Below are 20,812 nucleotides of genomic sequence, written 5' to 3'. Positions count from 1 at the left end.
AGTTCTCATTTGTCCCCAAGCACAACAGCTGTCCACCTAGGATGTGTCCAAGTAGAAGATCAAGGGTCAACAGGGGACGCTGCAGACAATAAACACAGGGTGCGTACTTCATTTTTTATATGATATTCCCGGGTTAGAACCACTAATCTGCAATGACAGCAACCTGAGACTATGACGTGGGATTGTCAATTATAAATATCTCATTTACCCTGGCATATTCTGCCAGTAGGAAGCAGAACCTTGCATCTTACACAGAATCCTTTTATGAAGCTGTGGGTGTTCATAGCAGAAAACTTATTTGGAATGGAACGTAGAAAGAAAGTGCTGAAGCAAGATGCTCACAAACGCAGCACGATAAAGCGATTCACGCACCAAAGGACTACAAACACTCTGTACTTGAGTGTCCTGTACATGGAAACGAGGAAGAACACAGAGCCAGCAGCTAAGGGCTTAGTGATGTTTAATGATGTATTGAGCACTTTCCTAGTCTCCTGTGACGTTATATAAGTGCTGTTCCAGTTAACCCATTGTGGGCTGGTAAAGCTAACAAGCATCTGTGGGTAGTAAGGGAGCTTAATGTCTAGAGAGGAGCGCGTTTCAATAAATCGTCTTGTCTATTGATTGTCCAGGAGGCGAGCCAGCCAGAACTGCTTCTAATCTTCAACCTGATGAATCGATTCTGTCATCCTTACACACAGCGCTGTAGGTTAGAAATCACAGACAAACTCCAACTATACATTTACTGCAACATGGGAAGGAAGTTGACTCAAAAGGTCACATTGCCCAGAACACAGTTTTCCTAGTTCTTGCTTTTTATAGCTCTTCTAGATGTTTGATTTTTCTTTATTGTTTATGTTTCCTCTAAAGAATAGTTTACTTGTCCGTGCCGTGCTGTAAGTGCTTCATGCAATGTCAGGCTGACCTACCTCTCCTACTATTCCGTCTGTAACTGGGAAGAAGACTGGAAAGTTGTTATTACAGTTAAAATATAGAACTTTGAAGAAGCGTCTATCGGACCTGAAAGAATAGATATGCAAAAAATATAAGTAACAGAAGCCCAATTGTGGCACAAATATCTGAGAAAATGAAAGGGGTTATGCAGAGATAAAAGGCTTACCAATGCATTCCCTACACGGAGTAAGGCTATTTACTAAGGGGACGTTCACACTACCACCGTTGTCCACCCTGGGAAATATGGACAGGGGACTGCTTGCCGGCGGTCAGCTTTAAAACCCATTCATTTGAATGGTGTCTCTATGCAGCCTCTCCACGGGGAAATTGTTATTTTTGCACGGACACAAAGTCCTGCATGTCCATGCAAAAAAAACCCCAAAAAAACGGTTTCCAGGGTTTTAAAGCTGACAGCCAGCAAGCCATCCCTGTCCAGTTTTTCCACGGTTTAGGACGGAACCCCGCAGCGGATAGCGGAGATAGTGTGAATGCCCCCTAATATATTTGCGGTCCCCTATTGTCACCCATTCTTAATGCTGAAAGTCTTGTTTCTCTGCCTCCCCTGCTGATGCTCTGACTCTCTCCGTCATGACTGACTCCACTCTGCTCTATCTTTGAACATCAGGAGTAGAGCTGAGCTAGTGACATCACAGAGAGCTTAATACAAAGACTACCACCACTAAGAGCTAAGAATGGGGACAATGGGGGACCTGCATACATATTACCAAGTAAGCTTATCCAGTGCAGAGTATGCACATAAAGCCTTTAACCCATTTATGCCAGAGGTTGAAATTTTTGAGTTGTGTGCTATGAGGCTGCCATTCCAATAATGGAATTCTAGGCATAAACGGGTTAATTCAAGGATTGCATAGTCCAGTCATTGGATGGGCTTCCATTAGACCAGTCACCCAAGGTACCCAGTGTTACTGTGTACAATTGGAATATGAGAACTGGACTATGGAGGAAGGGGAATAAGTGACGTGGTCTTACAGGACATGCTTTTGTTTATCCCATGTGGATGCCGGGGTGCATGGGGAAGAGACGGTACCAGAAGGCATGGTGTGAAGGCAAGTTGATGGAGGCAGTGTCATGCTCTAGATATGAGAATCCTTGGATCCTGGCATTCACGTGAATGTTGCATTGCTGTAGACCAAGTGCCCTTCCAGGAATGAGTATTTCCTAATGGTGTTGGTGTCTTTCAGTAGTAGGATAAAGTTATTTGCCACATATCAAAAATTGATTATTGGTGGTTTGAGGAATAAAACAGAGTACAACCTCTTCATTGGCCTGCAAATTTTCCAGAATGTGGAGGAAAAGTCCAATCCGTGGGACCCCCAACTCACAACTTACAGTCCAAATATATTGTATAATAATAATATAAATGATATATATCTTCTACAATATTTGCAGTCTGGTGCAGGTCTGGATGTCAGACAAATATGACCATCATTTACTTATAATGACATGCATTGTTTCCTTTGTCTGTTCCCGTCTTTCTCTTATATCCCATCTTTTCCTATCTAATTACAAGCCCCTGCGTTCCGTTAAGATTTAGTATTAATTATTGTACCTTCCATTATATACCTGTCTGTCAGCCACTGAAAATTACCAGGAAATGGTAAATACCAGAAAGATATTACATGTAATTAATAATGAAAAAAATTATTGTTAGCCCAATCTAATTACATTATAGCGTATAACCTACACAATGAACTATTTGTAGTACCGGAGAATACAGCATCTGTTATATGCATTGTGTATAAATGTATTCATTTACTTAGAGTTTTATTACAAGGATTCCTTCTTCCTTAAAGTATTTTCTAGAATATTAATATTGCAGTATATGATTGATAACTACAACAGCGACCCCTGCTGGTGTGCGCAGTCACTACTGTACAAGTTACAGACCTTTGTTGAACCTACGCTAATAAATTAGCTTTGACAAATCGCCGTTGTGCGGCTTGCATTTATTACAGGAACGCTTCCTTTATGCGGCATGCCATGTATATAATAGGGGAGCGGAGCCATACAGAATAAACACGTATTGTCAGCTTATTATGGGGTGGCTGCACTTTGTAAACGGAATGATTTTCATGAAAATTATATATTACAAAGTTACTCTTCGTGTTTATTCTCTAATATAAAAGACTCAGTTCAACGGGGATGAAAAAGGTTGTGTGACAATCTCTATAGGTGCTATAATGGCAGCCTATTGATCGCTGTTGAGCCTTATATTACAGAAAGTGCTCGCCATGTGCTGCTGTATGGTGCTTCATGAAGCATTATATTTCTTGCTAGAGAACGTACTTTTAGAGAATATAATATGGCGTAGGACGAACAAATAGCTGTCTATTAGCTTCCAATACGGATCTGTAATAGTCCTTGTGCGGCTGTCATTACATTGTAGGTTTGCAGGCTTTTACAGTGGATATTTATGGTATATCAATGAAATACTTCATAAATATGTGATAGATGCCGGGCCCACCCTATAGAAGTGAAATGACAGAACAGCACATATGTAGGGCAGACTCTCCATTGGAGTTGAGCCGATCTTGAGATTTCAGGATCAATTTAAAAATCCGATCCAATTATTTTCCAGCCGATCGCGATCGTGAAATTTGCTCCGATCTTTCCCAATCGCTCAACCCTACTAATGATTTATACATGAATAGGATTGAAATGATCTTGAGATAACCTCTGACCTCAATCTCGCTGGAAAAGATTGGGATCGGAATTCCGATCGCAATTGTGAAATTTACTCCATCGCTGATCGGAATCCGATCTTTTCCGATCCTGATCACTCAACCCTACTCTCCATTCATTGTCCTCCTTAATATCATGGTCAGCGGTTACTCTATAAGACGGGCCCAGGCTGTGGGATTCCTATTCTTCAAAATTTACTAAATGTGTCGATTTATCTGTTATGTACCCAGCTTAAACGTATGAACTTAGAGTAGGGGAGTAAATCCTACCCAAAAAGGGACAATAAAATATAACCTTTATTGGTAAAATTAAGGATTCCTATTCTTCACATAGGTGCAGGGCAGATTTGGAACCCTATCTTCTAGCACAGATTTAGGGTATGGTGTTGGAGACCCTTTAAATCTGCACAGTATATGACCTGACCAATATTGAGATTGACCCAGCAAGGGTCAAGTTCCTGCTTGGACAGGATCGGAAATGACTCTGGATTGCTCAAGCCATTGTGACGGCCGTACCCCAAGATCAAAGTCATAAGTAGACAGCCTGAGGTTAGTAACAGCCCACTCCCCAGACATTGTGTGTCATTTATAATACTGGTGTCTGATATGACAGAAGGGAAGGCGATTCCCCCAGGCATCAGTGCCCACCCGTGCACCCTCTATAGCCCCTGAACTAGATAACACAGCGGCATAGTCATTTCCATACAGTCGCATCAGTATAAAGTAAATGACAAGAAAAAAAAGATTAGACTAAGCAGAAAAAGGAAAAAAGCAAGAGACTTTAATATTCAAAACAATATGACATCAAATAGGCTCCGACATAAAGTGGCCTAGTTCCCAGTGATATCCTGTGTACAACATAAAAGTAGCAAGAAGAAAAGGAGAAAAGTAGGAGGAAGAAATCTCATCTAGATGCCATTTACCGAGGCGCAGGTTTTTATGTTGCACTATATGGTCTGTAATATATTCAGATTGTTAACTGTCTCCATGGCGGCCCACCTACCCGAATACTGCTGTACGGCCTATGTGTGTTTTCCTGCAGTACGGAAATGGGAAAGAACAGATAGAAACTGGAACTTCTTCATTGTAAAACCTTCATGTCTTTCCTTAGAGAGTCCTGGCGGTCAATTTAATAGGTGGTCATTATTCCAGAAATGAATTATCCATATGATATAGCGTCATAGGAAGTCCGAATTATAGGGCAATATTTTGCATGGGTAAAAATTTCTCAGTCCAAGCTGGGAATGTGGTTTCATTTTGCTTCATTAGTTTTTAATGAGGAATATTTTTATGAAATATTTTACTAATAAAGAGAAACCGTATTGCTTTAATTCCATTTGTGCAATGCGGTATTGTCAACGACAATGGACCATTGACCCAAACTTGCTGCTGCAACTGCAACCATTATCTCATAGTACAGCATTTCTTTAAAGGGGTTGCGCAGTATTAGAAACCCATGGCGTCTTTCTTCCAGAAACAGTTCCATGTGAAAGTGCATCGGTTGTACCTAGTAGGGAGCCATAGGACCACTAGGGCTGAGCTGCAATACCAACATCCTGTAGGCTTTTGGAAAAAAGTAGCTACATTTTTCTGGAGAACCCTTTAAAGAAAACAATACGCAAATTGGTTGGTACAACTTGACACAGCCATATTGTCCTGGATTATTTTATATTCATAAATCTTTATTTAAAGAGGACCTTTCACCACCTCCACCAGTTCAGTACTCAGCATATGTTAATAGTTGCTACTCCGCTGATTCCAGCACAGTTGGAATTTTCTCTCTAGCCCCCACCATTCCTGAGCAACAGGCACAGTTAGTTTTGTTGGCTGATGTGCTATTTAAATTCTGTAATGTCAGAAGGGCGGGGTCAGGTAGGAGGTATGATTCAGAGCTCCAATCAGAGGCAGCCAATGTCAGAGCTCAGAATCACACCCTTTGTCTGCTCCTGCCTGACACCGCCCTCCTGACAGTACAGAGAATAAATAGCAACAAAACTAACAGCATTGTTTTCTCAGGAATGGTGGGGGCTAGAGAAAAAATTCCAAGTGTGTCGGAATCAATGGAGTAGCGTTTATTGTATAGTGCAAAGAGCTAGACTGGTTAGAGGTGATGAAAGTTCCTCTTTAGATCATATGGGGTATTGAGCTGCAGTACTGGTGCCCAGTCACTATATAGGACACTCGGCCAACCACTTCCAGCTCTGTGTAGTGTATAGTATGGGTATTGGAAGTGCATATTGGATGATGGAAGGACATGCCGGACTCCACTGATCAGAAAAGTATATATTATATAAATTAAAAATTCTGGACCAACACCGTTGAAAAGGCACCAATAGAGGTGCATGGGACAATATAAACTTTTTGCTTATTGTCAGTTGTCTTATTACAGAAATATTCTCTTTATATTTCAGTAATTATTTTATTGAATGCCAATTGGTTATTTTTTATTGTGTTTAAATGTTACTCTCATCTTGGAAAATCTCTGTCAAGATGGAAATATTTGCTCCCTGTTCTAACTCCAGAGGCCAGTCTTATGGGAACAGCCGAGCACTGCTACATTACACTTACTATACCTCGCATAGAAGAGAATGGGCTATGCTGCGACTATAGATCCCATTTTCCTCTATGGCAGCTATGGGAACAACGCAACACAGTAGTGCTCGACTGTTCCTGTAAGCCTTCCTCTAGGGTCAGAACATGGAGCGGATATACCCATCTCGGCAGATTTATGTGTCTAGATTTGGGCTAGTGTAAGTTTCTTTTTATTATTCTATTTATTAAAATATGAAACCCCTTTAATATGTTCTGAAACTTGTATTAAAACCATTTTTCCCACATTGGTGTTACAGCAGGTTAATGAACCTCAAATACACTGCAGTATTAGTTTTATACTGTTCCCGATGTTGCTGATGATCTTCATTATTATGATCTGCACTCTTATAATCTAACCAATATTATCATAGACTGATACCTGGGTCTGCTGTGCTAGAGGAAGATAAAATCTTTCAGGCAAGGTCGATGTTGTAGGTTTGGCACGAACGTCATTTTTGTCAATGCAACTATGCCAAGAAACTGGCGTCATTATATTGATATATATGCCCTGTTGTCTTAGCCTTCTTATCTTTTTCCTGGATCAGTATCCTAAAGAAGCTCTTAGATAATGTAAAATTACTTGTATAATCGACCAAGCCATAGAAACATCTATTACTGTCCCTTACATTCTTGATTTTTACGCCAGTGTGCCAACATTCGTCTTTGTTTTCCTGGAGCGCCAGTCGTGAACCACCAGCTCTACCCAAGGTTAAACCACATAATGAAATTATATTGGATTCTTCTTCATAGTTACTCACAACCTCTGCAGCAAACTTCACAGGCGCTATGGCCGGTATCCAAAGCAGTTATTATCCGATGGCAAAATAGCGTTTGTCAAAATCTGTTATGTTTAGCCTGGAGACAAATGTCCACCCCTTAATTAGTTTTGGGTTACATCATATTACTTAATCTGTAATTGTTAAGAGCAAGCTTATCTAAAGAGTCCTGCACAAGTAGAAAACCACTGGCTCTTATAATTGAAGCACTAATTCACAAGGACGATGCCCTCAGCCAAGGCAGAATGAAAAGGAAAAAAACTGTGATTCTCAGACTGCATGTCATGAGACTGAGCCTCCAACACAAAGTATAGACACAGCGGGGAGACTGGCTGGACCCCCTAGAGTTTGGTTTTATAAAATCTTGTTTTCTAGGGAAGGAATGCATTGCACTGGGGACCCTCCGGCTAGTTCTATCATGTCTAGCTAAATAAGCACTTTGTATAAATGGCAGGGTTTAATAAAAGCACAGGCTGGATGTGTAGCAACTAGATCACTTTGGGAAAACATGTTAAAAAAATATCAGTCAGGCGCTAACAAGGAAACTGCTTTATATTGTGCCAAATTCAGTCGTAGTTAGGCTTTCCATGACTCAAGGCAAATATTCATTGGGGGAGTCATGAAATGCATTACATCACTCTTATGGCATAAAAAAGTTGTATATTGGTGACTTGTGACTATTCAAAACCAGTTGTGGCATCATCTTTGCTACTTTTCGAAAGTGGGGGCCACTGCCAGCACCATGAACATATACTAATTTATGATATAAATATGCCGGTCATGATGAATCTCACTCATTGGGTTGTCCTACTTCAGTATATAGGGCTTGTTGGTGCCTCAGTACCCAGACATTTCCCCCCCCCCCCCCCCTTATTATTTGAAACACAAGGTAGAATACATGTGTTTCCTTTATTCAGAGAAGAGGCATCTTGTATGCCAAGTCAATATTTACTTTACTTAAATTGGACCTTTCACACCCTCTTCGATGTACAGTATTATATACCGATAGAAAGCCAACAATGTGCTGAATTCAGCGCGTTGTTGGCTTCTCCGGTATGCACTCTGCTGCCAGAGATATCAGTGCTGTTAATTTTGCTACTGATATCTCTCCACTGAATCAAAATCAAATCAAATCAAACAGGCTTTATTGGCACGTCCGAATAGATATTTGGCATTGCCAAAGCTAGTAAGGTGTGTGTGTGTGTGGGGGTGGAGTTGGAGTTGGGGGGGGGTTATGGGGGGGGGGGTTGATTTGGGGTATAACAGTCCGTGGAGTCTCATCTTCCTCTTAGTTGGTTGCCGCTATATGGGGAGGTGGGGTCGGGTGGGGTGGGTGGTTTGGGGTATAACAGTTCGTGGAGTCTCATCTTCCTCTTAGTTGGTGGCCGCTATATGGGGAGGTGGGGTGGGTGGTTTGGGGTATAACAGTCCGTGGGGTCTCATCTTCCTCTTGTTTGGTGACAGCTGGACACGTATTGGGCAGCGATCTTCACAGTGGCTTCTTCTTCTCCCAGTAGGATGTAGAGTTTCCTCTTCTCGTCTGCAGATATGAAGTCTGTGATATGGACAGAGAGTCTTTGGAAGTAGATGGCCCTCACCGCTGTCAGAAGGACGGGCATTTGAGGCTAGAATCTTCGCTGTGCCATGAGAAACGACCCTATTTGACAGTACAAGTCTATGGAAGACCACTATCAGGAGGTTTTCCTCAGACAACAGCGATGATGCTAGGCTGTAATGTCAGTCCTTCTGACAATGGGGAGATATCAGTGCCGGGGCACTGTAAACATCAAAGGAGTTTGCCCCTCATGAGGACAGCGCATGATACTAGTTCACTATGGGGTACCCTAGATGCAGCTCAGGGGGTAACTGGGTCTTATTAATGAGGAACTGTACTGCGATGAGCTGCATATAAGGCTTCATATCTAGCCTACAAGTATGGTGTCTACAAGTAACCTACAAATACTACTGTCTACAGGTGGGTGGCTCTGGTTTGGCTGTCATATATTAATTTGTATACTTATTTCCCATACCTGAAAAATAAGTCTCCATACATTGAAAGGCAGCTGAACTGCAATAGCCCAACATGGCAAGGAGCGGTCTCCAAACACTGAGGAGCACTGGCAGCGGCTGATCGGTGGGGTTGCCAGGTGTTGAACCCCACTGATCTAATGTTTTTGTCCTATAATAAGGATAGGTCATCAGTATTTTAATCCTGTAAAACTCCTTTAATTTTTCAGTGGTTTGCAAGGATGAGATTTGGCATGTAACCTTTAACTTTAAGTTGTCTATGAAGATAAGACCAGAGATTAGGATCCTCGTTGATACCCAGTCTGTTATATTTTCCTTAGGATAATGGAGAAACAAAAATGTGGGTATATCTCAGTATATTAATAGAAACTTTGCTTTTTTCCTTTGTCTGCCAGTCTTCCCTCCAATATAGTGATATTGCGTGCCTCTTCAGATTGGTATATGTAGGTCATATGAAACACTACACACTCATTTAGCACGGTGTCACTCACGGATAAGAGCTGAGGTTTATAAGTATCTCATGAAAGCGAGACATGTCATTACTGGTCAGGTACCAAACATGCCAAGCGATGAGGAAAGATTAAAGGCAATTCTGAGAACCAGGAATGAAAGAGTTGACAGAAAGTTTTCTTTTCCATTTCCCGGAGCTACCTATAAGGTGAGGTCTTATTGCCCCAGCAAATTGGGTCAGTCCTTAGTATGAGATGAAAAAGTTGAGGTCAACGCATAAAGCTTTTACGGAAAGGGTTATAGTCTTCCATGTCACTTACTAAGACATTACTGAGTGAGCAGCATGTAGGCTGTCAAGACAATATATGACATGGTGATAGCCTATCCTATATACTATACCGCATATGATATTTATTGTATAGCAAGAAAGAATCAAAGCTGCATCGACGTCTCCAGACATAGCACATACAGTATCAGATTAAGGTGATACCTAATGACATGTAAACCGAGGAACTAATGAAGGTGTCCATTACACCATGAAGGCTTATCACATTACAATAACTTCAGCTCTGTGTGACATGTGTTTATAGACAACACAACCGTCCGTCCGTTCAGGTTTACATGGTCATTGTGGAAATTTTATCAATGTTTTATTTTGTAATGCTAATGTATTTCAGTGTCAGTCATCATGCTGCAGCAAGTTATCAGATTCAAGTTCAACTGTGCTACACCTGTAGCGATCTATCCAAGGGTATTTCTGCAGAGGTAGACGTTGTTTTGGGGTCCTGCATGCTCAGGGGGGTCCCAAATATTACTCAGCAACATAAAATATGACATGATTCTAAGACTAAGGTCCCACATAGTGGCCTGCAGCAACAAAGCGCTGCAGGAACAAGTGAGGCAGCAATGCATCTCGGTTTTTCCAAGAGCGCTTTTCACAGCCAGCGAACATGCAACGGTTTGCGTGTCAGCAGCATGTATTTTTTTCAAGGTGAGGATGAGATTTGTTAGAAGTGACTGTTTTTTTCCGCTGAGTTTACGCGACTTGAGGCACTAGACTAAATGACAGAAGGTTGTTATGGACCCTAATACAAATTTTGCACTGGGAGCTTCAAGTTACACTTCTGTGTCTCTCTGACTTTCAATTTACAAAGAAATCTCAAATTTAGCATTCATTTTTATGGCAGATGTATGTCTTATTATCAGTCCAGGTTACAACAGCTTGACTTTAATATTTAAATGCAAAATATGAGGTTAGTCATTTTTATTGGCACAGCTAGCTTCACTCCTTATGTGATGTCTGGTGCCCGTCCATCTATTTTGGCCTTTCCATTTCCAGAACGCACCTGATCTTAGTGGAATAGGCCCCGTTCCAAGTTATACTCTGGGATCTCACAGTTCTGCTTTAGTGCACACAACCTGCACTTATTTCACAGATACACCCATCAGGTTGTCAGGACATGCAGCATGCCCACTTTGCGTTAAAAACCGCGTAGCGGACATGCTGCGATTTAAAAAATCGGTGTGGTTTTGAAAATCACAGCATGTCAATTATACCTACAGAAACGCCGGCAGTTCGCCATAGGTATAATTGAAACAGTTTCCATAGTTTCCGTAGAGAAAAATTCTGCAAACTTTCTGTTTAATGCACTGTGAAAAGAATCGCGATGCGTTGCCGCCGCATTTTTTCCCGCAGTGCTTTATTGCTGTGGGACGTTCTAGGGTCCTTAATTTGCAGTACCCCAAGCCATTTCTCCAAACCAAAGCAATTTTTTAAATTTTACATCAATTGATATCCCCAGTGTGGTAGAATATTAGTTATTATTCCCAGTAAAGCTGACTATACACATTAGATGTAAGCAGGACTCACCGGCCATGTATTGTGTCTTTGGGCCTCCAGACTCTCCCCTGATGGCAGATGTCGGGGAAGATAAGGATCGGGTGGTAATTGGATTTCCCCTGCCTGATACACATATTCTTAGGAAGATAAGCCATTGCCCGGCAGCTGTAGTTTTCTTCCATCTATCTGTTCAGCATGTGGTCACTGCTCAGCTGAGCCGAGCATGCATGTCTGGGGATGTAAGAAGAGATAGCTGTCTGCCGAACAAGCCTTTGGCCAAAAGCTAGTGTATCTAAAAAGCATAGGCTGCTTTATTCCTGGCTGAACTCACTGATAAAGATAAGACATTACATTTTTCTTCCTGTGGCTTGTAGACTGCTGGTGCTCAGGTGGGACCGTGGCCAAGTCATAAATGCATACTGAATAATCTGGAAGTATTCTCTAGTTAAAAATACTTGTGGCAATGTTAATTCTTATGACCCAAATCAGCTTCACACCAAGCAGCCAAGGCTGCTGTTTAATCCATAAACAATAGTTGACCTAAATCTGAAGAGAAGCTCCTAAAAATGAAGAAAGATCATATTTTATTATTCTGTGTACAAGGCAAAAATAATGGGAGCAGACACCGCCGGCAGTATGATCAGCATAAAGTGGTGCGAGGAGTGGGTTACTTACCCTGGAGTGGCACCGCGATGCCAATAGTAAGGGGCATGGTCCATCACATCTGCTCAGAACACTACAAGATGACAAAGTGACTGTCGGGGACGAGGGCCATGGTCCGCTGAATCTGTCCCTTTTCTTAGAAATGACATTGTTAGCGTTTGCAGCAGTGACAGCTTGGAAAGGTTGGGGTTTTAGCTATGGCGAAAATATATTTCATTATATAAGACGTCTGAAGGTTGTGTCATGGAGAACCTATAAACCTATAAACTCTTCCGCCTTAATAGAGGCCTCAATGCAAAATCTGTATCAGGCTCCCTAATGTATCATTAATTGTAATAGAACAATAGAACACCTTATGGTCTTCTCCTGGGTCCAGATGCGAAAGCATTGTGATGTTCCTCTGTTATCCCTCCTGAAAGTTTAGGAATACATTGACAAGTAGGTGTTACCAGTTGAGTGTGTAGCTTTCACATTGTTGAATCAGTACTGTCCGTGCCAGATTATATTGGGACACATATACAGAAGAGTAACAACACTGCATTGTAAAATGTAGAATACAATGACTAAACACACAAGTCGGGATTAATGGCGCGTCCTCTTTAAATGCCTAAATGGCGACTGTCACAAGAGCATAATGCCGACAATAACAAAGGGAAAAATGTATGAAGACGACTTAGACACTTCTGTATAAAACCAGGGCATAAAATTGATTTAGAAGGATTTATCAGATATTTAATGGCTCCAACCCCAGTGAAAGTGGGACATGAAAAATTAGTAACTCATTTAGATGATCATAGGAAAGAGTCATTCATGCATCGAAAGCCATGGAAGGAAAACTAGTACTGAAATAAATAAGATATGCCTGAGGTCGCTGGTCAGATGTTGCTGGTGCGGCTAAACAGATGTAGAGGCAGAACTCAACTTATCATGGCAGTGCAGGCTTACTGTATGATTAATGCTTTGGCATATTCAGTACAATGTTGTCCTACTCTCATCGCCCCAAGGAGCGGACTTCGTGACTGTGATGGTGTCTGATAGAGAGCTGTCTCCTGCTAGAAATGAATACATGTATACACTGAGCTAACAGGGAACCGGTATTTGGTGCTGCAGACGACTGAAAGGGAAATCTTTGACGATTTGCAATATTGAGAAACTGATAATGTAATGGTTGTGAGCCTGGAGGGCAATCCGTCATATGTTTAATGGGATAATAGGATATTATTTTATGGTGTCTGCTTAGGTTATCACATCTTATTGAACATTACAGTATTTTAGAAATGGGGTCTACCACCTCATTTTATTCTGAGAGTAAAAGACGATCATGTGCACCTGTATGTGCCTAGAATAGCAACAGAAGCAGACCCATAAGTTATCAATGTGTAGGATGTAGTAAAAGTTTTATAACTCTCTGGCTCCCCCTAATGTTCAACTTCAAGAACTACATTGTTGAACTACATTCTTTTCATAACCCCTAAAGAGGGGGTGCAGAGGTATCAGGTACTACTAAGACCCCCAGAGGTCCATATGCCATATATATATATATATATATATATATATATATATATATATATATATATATATATATATATATATATATATATATATATATATATCTTCTGTGAATAGTACATGGAGGATATGACCCCAATACAGATCTTGCACTTGAAGTTACACCTATGCTTATAATATATTGCAGGGTTTGGCTCTCCAGCTGTTGTAAAACTACAACTCCCAGCATGCATACTGGCTCTGCTGTTCTTGGAACTCCCATGGAAGTGAATGGAGCATGTTTCACAGCAGCTGGAGTGCCGATGGTTGCTGACCCCTGATATATTGGGTGAGATATTTTACTCTATGATTTTGCTTCTGCGTAAAAATGTTTTGTGACTTTTACCTAGATTTGCTTTTATAATTGATGTTCACAGCCAGTATATAACATTTTAGAGTTATTTTTATGATACATTTTATACAAGTCCTCATCATTACTTTGATATGAGGATGACAATGATATATTCTGTAGAGAGGTTTCATGTTTGGAGCGTATACTATTAAAGGCCTCTGTAGATTTGAGCATGTCTCTACAGTTTGTCTGCACCTGGTGTGAGGGGGTGTATGATGTGTGTATAGTGATCCTCATGATATGTGTTGTCTGGAGCTACCTGCTTATTACCAGTGACTCACCTATCTGTGTGGCAAAATACGTGCTTGTGTCTCTCTGCCGCTGTGGATTACATTCAACAAGAAAATAATGTTTAGGAACTCAGGATCGCTAGTTAGTGAGTGAATTCATCTAAATGCTTTGGGAGGGAGGGGTGTAACTTGACTGGATGCAGAGGATGTGGTTGCACCCACATCCAGGAGCTTTAGGGGGCTCATAACCTGTTCCTTCCCACTATAAATAATACATTATGGTTGGGGGGCTTTATTTTTTTTTATAGATTTTGCATTGGGGTCTCAAAGCTTCATGTTATGCCTTAGGCATTGGGGAACAATGACTACTAGAGATGAGCAAACAGTGAAATATTCGATATTCGTTTCAAATAGCCCCTTAATATTCAACTATTCGAACGAATATCGAACCCCATTATAGTCTATGGGGAAAATGCTTCGTTTCAGGGGATCCCACTCTCCGACTCAGGAGAGTCACCAAGTCCACTATGACACCCCAGGAAATGATGACAACACCTCTGGAATGCAACTGGGACAGCAGGGGAAGCATGTCTGGGGGCATCTAACAAGCCCAAGTCCCTGTATTATGACACTAATTATGCTCTGTAAGGACCAGCCCCATAGAAACCACCGTAAAAACAATACATATTATAGTGTCTTGCTGAAGTCCTCGATGAGATCGATACAGTAGAGCTTTGTCAATGGGTGCATGTCATCCTGATATACATAATATATATGATATCCAGATCTTCATTCTTTGTCCACAATGGACAGCAATTACATAGGGTGTCTCTCATTACCGGAGGACCTATCCTGCCCTGCATTGATCTGAGTGGTCACTGTGTAATGCTTCATTTCACCCGTCACCATTACTGTCAGGTTTTTGACGCACATTTACTAAAACAGAGGCAATATTTCAATATAACTTTTACTAAATCATGCTAAAATAATACAAACATGGATCCATAATAAAAACATCAGCAGACAAGCTAACGCGTTTCGGGCAGTTGTACCTATCCCTTAATCATAGGCCTAGAAAATGGCCAAAAAAGTTCCTAAACCTGATGCTTTTTTGGTGCATTTTGTGAATCCTCTGTTGCTGTGCCAAGCTCACCATTTTTCTTTAGATTTCCGTAGGAAATCTAGGCTGGCCGGTCTTCCAGATTTACTATAACTCATACCAGAGAGCTGGCATGAATTATGCCACATATCTATACTAGTTCCTGACTGGTATAGATTTGAGATCAGGGTCAGGTACACGCGCAAGAATTACTTAGAGGCCGGAACTTGGTAATTCTGTCTCGTCTTGCGCATGTGGTAGAAGAATTAAGACCTCTTTGTATTCAGTTTATTGTCAAACAATGCCGGTAGGTATTGCTCAAACCGGAGAACCCCTTAAGCCCTAAAGGTTCTGAATACCGGAAGATATTGTGGTAAACTCAGATGCTGTGCAGCATTATTAACCTTTGCATGTAGTTGGTATGAGTCACAGGCTTTATACAATCCATATATTTCATCTATATTTTTTTCAGAAAGAATTTCCTGCTTTACAAATTTTCAAGGGAAAATCTAAAGCTCGGTGAGAGCGCTTTCCGTCATTTTGGCGGCCTCTCCAGCAGGCTGCTGTTATGGCAGGTTGTGATTCATCTTAATGAGAACAAACTTTACATACATTCAATGATGTGTTCTGAGCTTGGAAAAACCTCAGCTGTCTCTGGTGCATATACCCAAAATCCTGTGAACTTTAAAAAGCTCTGAGCACAGCATAGCATCAGATGGTTCTTTTGTATGCCATATAAATGGCAGGATAATTATCAGATTCACCCCAGTAGGACGATAATAACAACCAGAATCTGAGACACAGCGAGCGGGAGAAGAAAACACGTTAGCTCGGCAAGAACCACATTGACGTCCACTTTGCAAAATGAACTGAATCCACCGAGGTCACTTAGAAAATGTCAATATTCTGCAGAACACTTTGATATCAGCCAGAATCTGGGACATCGGGGAGTCGGAAGTAATTGCTTTTCATGATTACTGAGTCCAAAGTTGTTTTCTATGACACTGGAAGATGAACCAGGTCTCCGATTCTTACAAGTGGTCAGATGTCCTAGGTGCAATGAAGTACAGACTAGATAAGCATCATTAGTGCACAGCAAGGGTGTGATATAGCAAGTCGTGGTAAGCAGAAAAGGAACTCTTAAAGATATTACTCCGTGGTCTTATGGATTAAATGTGTCTTCTTTAGGCTGTCACTTCTTCCCAGGGAATCTTAAAGAAGTATTACCCTGTTTACAAGTTATCCCCTTTCCATAGTAGTCAGACCCCTACTCATCTGGAGAAAGGGGGAGTTTTGTCCCCTGCCAGAATGAAGTGGCATTTCAAACTTAGGCTTGGTTTCCTAGTGATATATAGAGTATAGAGAACCTACAGCATGGAGATGTATGTATGATGACATGTATATGCTTTGTGGTATAAAAACCTACTCCTTTTTCTTTTCAGGGAGCATTAACAGAGGTGGTGGCCTCCCCACCCTTCTCCGTCCGCCTCCCGCCATGGTCCAGCGTCACCTGGATATTAAACCTTTCCTCTCCTTTCCTGTGGAACCTCAGCCTGCCTTGGGTCTCTTCCCCAGATTCAGCACGGTAAGCATTATGCTATTGAGGCCGTGTTTTCATCTTGTTTTTGTCTTTGCTGCATTGTGTTGCTCCTGTGTTATTCTTCCGAGAATATATATATATATATATATATATATATATATATATATATATATATATATATATATATATATTAAATTGACAACTATTACCATTCCCCCAACTGGTAACAACAACCAGTTCTCAATTTTTACATACATTTCTGGTAGGAATAACAGAGGAATGGAATAACACAGACTTCTTATAAACAATGGTAGAATTGTTTTTCTATGCAGAATACAATTATTTTCTAAAACAGGCACGTTCCGAGCGTTGACAGGTCCTCCTTTAAGAGTACAGTGATTCTACTAACAAGCCGGGGCAGGAATACTGTGACGTCAAACCCTCCTCTGCATTAAAATAGCATCAAACGTCTTTCTTGTTTTTATACTGAGGAATATTCAATGTTTTGCTCTGCTTCTCCAAATTACAGGCTTCTTCTGCAAGGAGTAGATTAGATTCCTCAACTTCTAACCTAGAAAATAAGTATGATAATTTACAAGTATTAGATGTACTGCCGCTAAGGCTCCCACCAGAAATTAGATTAAGGTGTGGATCCTGAATCCAGCTGAAGGATAAAACTCACAAAAGGGGCCATTATTACAAATGACACATCCAGATAATGAGGACTTTGATGTAACACACTCTATGAAGTTATAAAGACTATTATTAGTTATCATCTATGATGTCAGTGCCGTAGAATTCCAAAATAGACTTCTTATTATTATTCTTTTCTAGGTTGCTAATAAAGTAAGTTATTGAAGAACAATGTATTTCTACAGGTTCCAGAAAAACGCAAGTGACAGCCTTAGCCCGTGGTAGTAAAAATACTGTGTTTTTACAGTACCTGCAAAGTGAATGGGATTCTGGCTAATCCCCAAAAAATCTGCAGCGGAAAAGATGCATTTTTAAATGTCAATTCTACCTGCTGGTGTTTTCCATATAGATCTGATAGGGGCAGAAAGTCTGCAGAGGAAAACTGTTTGAAAATGCAATAAAAAACACTATGCAAAAATGTGATGCGTTTCTGCTGCTTTTTTTTGTTTGTTTGCTGCATTTCGCTACCTAGCATTAGCCTTTGGCTAAGGCCCCATGGGACGATCTATGGTGCTAAAGCGCTGCGAGAAAAAACGCGGCGGGAACACATCGTGGTTTTTCCCGCAGCGCTTTGAACAGAAAGCTCATAGACTTTTCCTCCGTGGACTTTCTGTTACATTATATCTACGGGAAAGCCGCCGCTGTTTTCATAGATATAATTGACATACTGCAATTTTCAACATGCAGCATGTCCGCACTGTGGTTTTAAACACAAAGTGGGCATGAGATTCACACGAGTCCCATCCACTTTGCAGTTACTGTAAAATGCCGCAATTTTTCCCACGGCGTTTCCGCCTTAGGCAAATCGTGGCATTTCCAGCCTGTGGGGCTCCGGTCTTAAAGGGGTTTTTGAGAATCAAGTTTTCATACTATCCACAGGTCATAGTGGTGGTTCTGGTGAACTGCAGCATCTCTCCTATTAATTTTTATATGTATGCGTCTCCCGCCCACTACCTTTCGGCACACAGAGGCTACTAGAATAAGCGATCTGTGCTGGATCCTGAGAGATCATATACTATATGACCTATTTTTTGCAGAATGCATCTAAAAAATACTGCAGAAAAAACACAGTGGAAACAAAACTTGTTTTTTTCTGCAGCGTTTTTATTGTGTTTTTGTTGCGTTTTCCCTTATTAAATCTATTGGAAAACGCTAACATTTCTGCAGGTAAAATTGACATGCTGCATTTTTCAAAAACTCATAAGTTTTTGAAAATGTAGATTTTCTGCATCGTTTTTTTTCGCAGTGTGTGTATGGGATTAGCTAGAATCTCCTTCACTTTGCTGGTACTGTAAGGGTCCATTCACACGGAGGAAAATGGTGAGGAATTTGGTGTGGAATTTCAGCGCTGAAAAAAAGCCTCCCATTGAAGTCATTTGTACATGCAGCCAGTTCTCCATTGAATGGGGCTCAGACTGGCATCCCTGACCCCACTTCTTGACATAAGTGTTGTTTCCAGAGCTGGAGCCCACACCTATAACAAATATATGGAATATCCTGTGGATGTCATAATTGTTTCCTATGATCTTTATATATCTAGCTCTCTATCTAAAAAAAAACCCGGAAAAATGGCAGCACTCCAAAATTTATCTAAAATAAGTGGTTTAATCAAATTATCTCTCTGTCTATCTATAGATACGGTGGCAGTTTCCACTGCCGCCATAGGTATATTAAACTTTTATTCTCAATATATTTTTAGATAGTAAATTGAGGCTAGACCAGTCAGGAGATAAATCATTTACATCTTAGAAGTGTGAGAGAATTTCAGCTATTAATGGCTCTTGTGTGCCGTGAGAAAGCTGTAAAATTGAAGTAACATGGACACCTATGGGAATGTGCGAAATTCACTTTGACTTTGAATGATCTTTTTGGCTTTTAGACTTTTTGACCAGCCTTTAAGACACATTAGAAGATAGCAGGGTGGGATCTGTGACCTGGGGTGCTCTCCAATCAGTATAATGAGGGGGGGGGGGGGGGGGTGGAATAGTGCTGTCCTGATGACTGTGCCATATTGCTTACCTCAGAGATTTCTATCAGAGTTTTGCTGACATTGAAGGTTGTCAAGATTGACAGGTGAAAAGTGAGGGATCTCCTAAGGTCCTGGCCAGGCTAAGCTCCTGGATAGACATCAGTAAATTAATACATTGTAACATATTTTAGGCGACCACCGAAATTCCATTGAAAGGCATTTAAAAGAGCAGAGTTGTCCTGGCTAGTTTACAAAGTGTATGATAAGGTGTCCTCGGAGGAGATTCACAGTATATGTACCCACATTGTGACAACTGCACTGTAATGACCCTGACATGGGCAACAAAGGCCTCTGAGAAGGTCGGCATGATGTTAAAGGGAGCGCCCTCTATTGGTTTGCTTGACTGAGACTCTGTCTTCCTAGTTACATCATGAAAGATAGACTTGCACATCCTCAGTGAGCGCCCTCTATTGGTATGCATACTTGAGGCACTGGCTTCCTAATTACATCATGGAAGTCAGATTTGCATATTCTTCCCATGTTCCTTTGCACAGTGGAGCGCTCATGGCTTAATAAGACTCCACACACCTAAATGGTGGTTCTCTCCCTATGGAGTGACGATATCCCCTCAACCCTGTTCACATGGGGCATTCTGCAGGCTGAAATTTTTTTTATTTTTTTTTTTACTTTGGGGCACTTTTGCACTAATATTAATTTGAGGCAATTTCCTGACTAACACTAGGTTCACCATAGCATTCGGATTTCCATTCTTTGGGTCTACTTGGGGACCAAAAAAATGAAAACCCTGTCCGCTTAAAAAGTGGTTACCCATGGAAACCCATGGACCCCATAGACTATAAAGGGGCCCACTGCATTTCCATCCGAAATCTTTGGAGAGAAAATTCCTGCTTGTGTCCTGCTTGCAGGACGTTTCACTCCGTATATTTTAAGCAGAAATGGGGGACGAAGTCCCTGAACCCAACGCAGGTGTGTCCGCAGCCTTAGGCTTTTCGGGGAGATCTGGAGGTGCACGCTGCTGGCACTTCAGCTGTCACTATTGAGAAGTAAGCTGTCATCTCCAGTCTCCATAGTAATGACATGCTTGTACATACAGTATATTGATGTCCAGATAACCCATCTTCATGAAGTTCTTCTATTTGGGGTGAGGAAGTGACTGACAGTTGTTTTGCTCTTGGCTTTTGCAAGATTGTAGAAGCAAAAATCATACAGTAGCTCTCAATCCAGCAAATTTGTTCTGTATCTTGCACATTTTCGATCAATACACCCCCACCAGCGCACTATGCACATACCTTACTTCATAACTTCAATATGACTTTTAGAAGGCTATTGAATGATACAATTGATCCCTTCTGCTGCAA

General features: G+C 41.1%; 1 protein-coding gene across 2 annotated transcripts in view; it reads left to right on the top strand.

Annotated features, from left to right (window-relative positions):
* ZNF385A (zinc finger protein 385A) overlaps positions 1-20,812 on the top strand; it is a 255,673-nt gene that overhangs the window by 155,774 nt on the left and 79,087 nt on the right. For both annotated transcript variants that reach the window (XM_075265836.1, XM_075265837.1), the window contains one exon: positions 16,674-16,816. In XM_075265836.1, the coding sequence (XP_075121937.1) occupies positions 16,674-16,816 (143 nt within the window). The remainder of the gene's footprint in view (positions 1-16,673; positions 16,817-20,812) is intronic.

Source organism: Leptodactylus fuscus, chromosome 2 (assembly GCF_031893055.1).
Source record: "Leptodactylus fuscus isolate aLepFus1 chromosome 2, aLepFus1.hap2, whole genome shotgun sequence".
In the NCBI taxonomy this organism is placed as follows: Eukaryota; Metazoa; Chordata; class Amphibia; order Anura; family Leptodactylidae; genus Leptodactylus; species Leptodactylus fuscus.
This window is presented reverse-complemented; position numbering and strand designations above follow the sequence as displayed.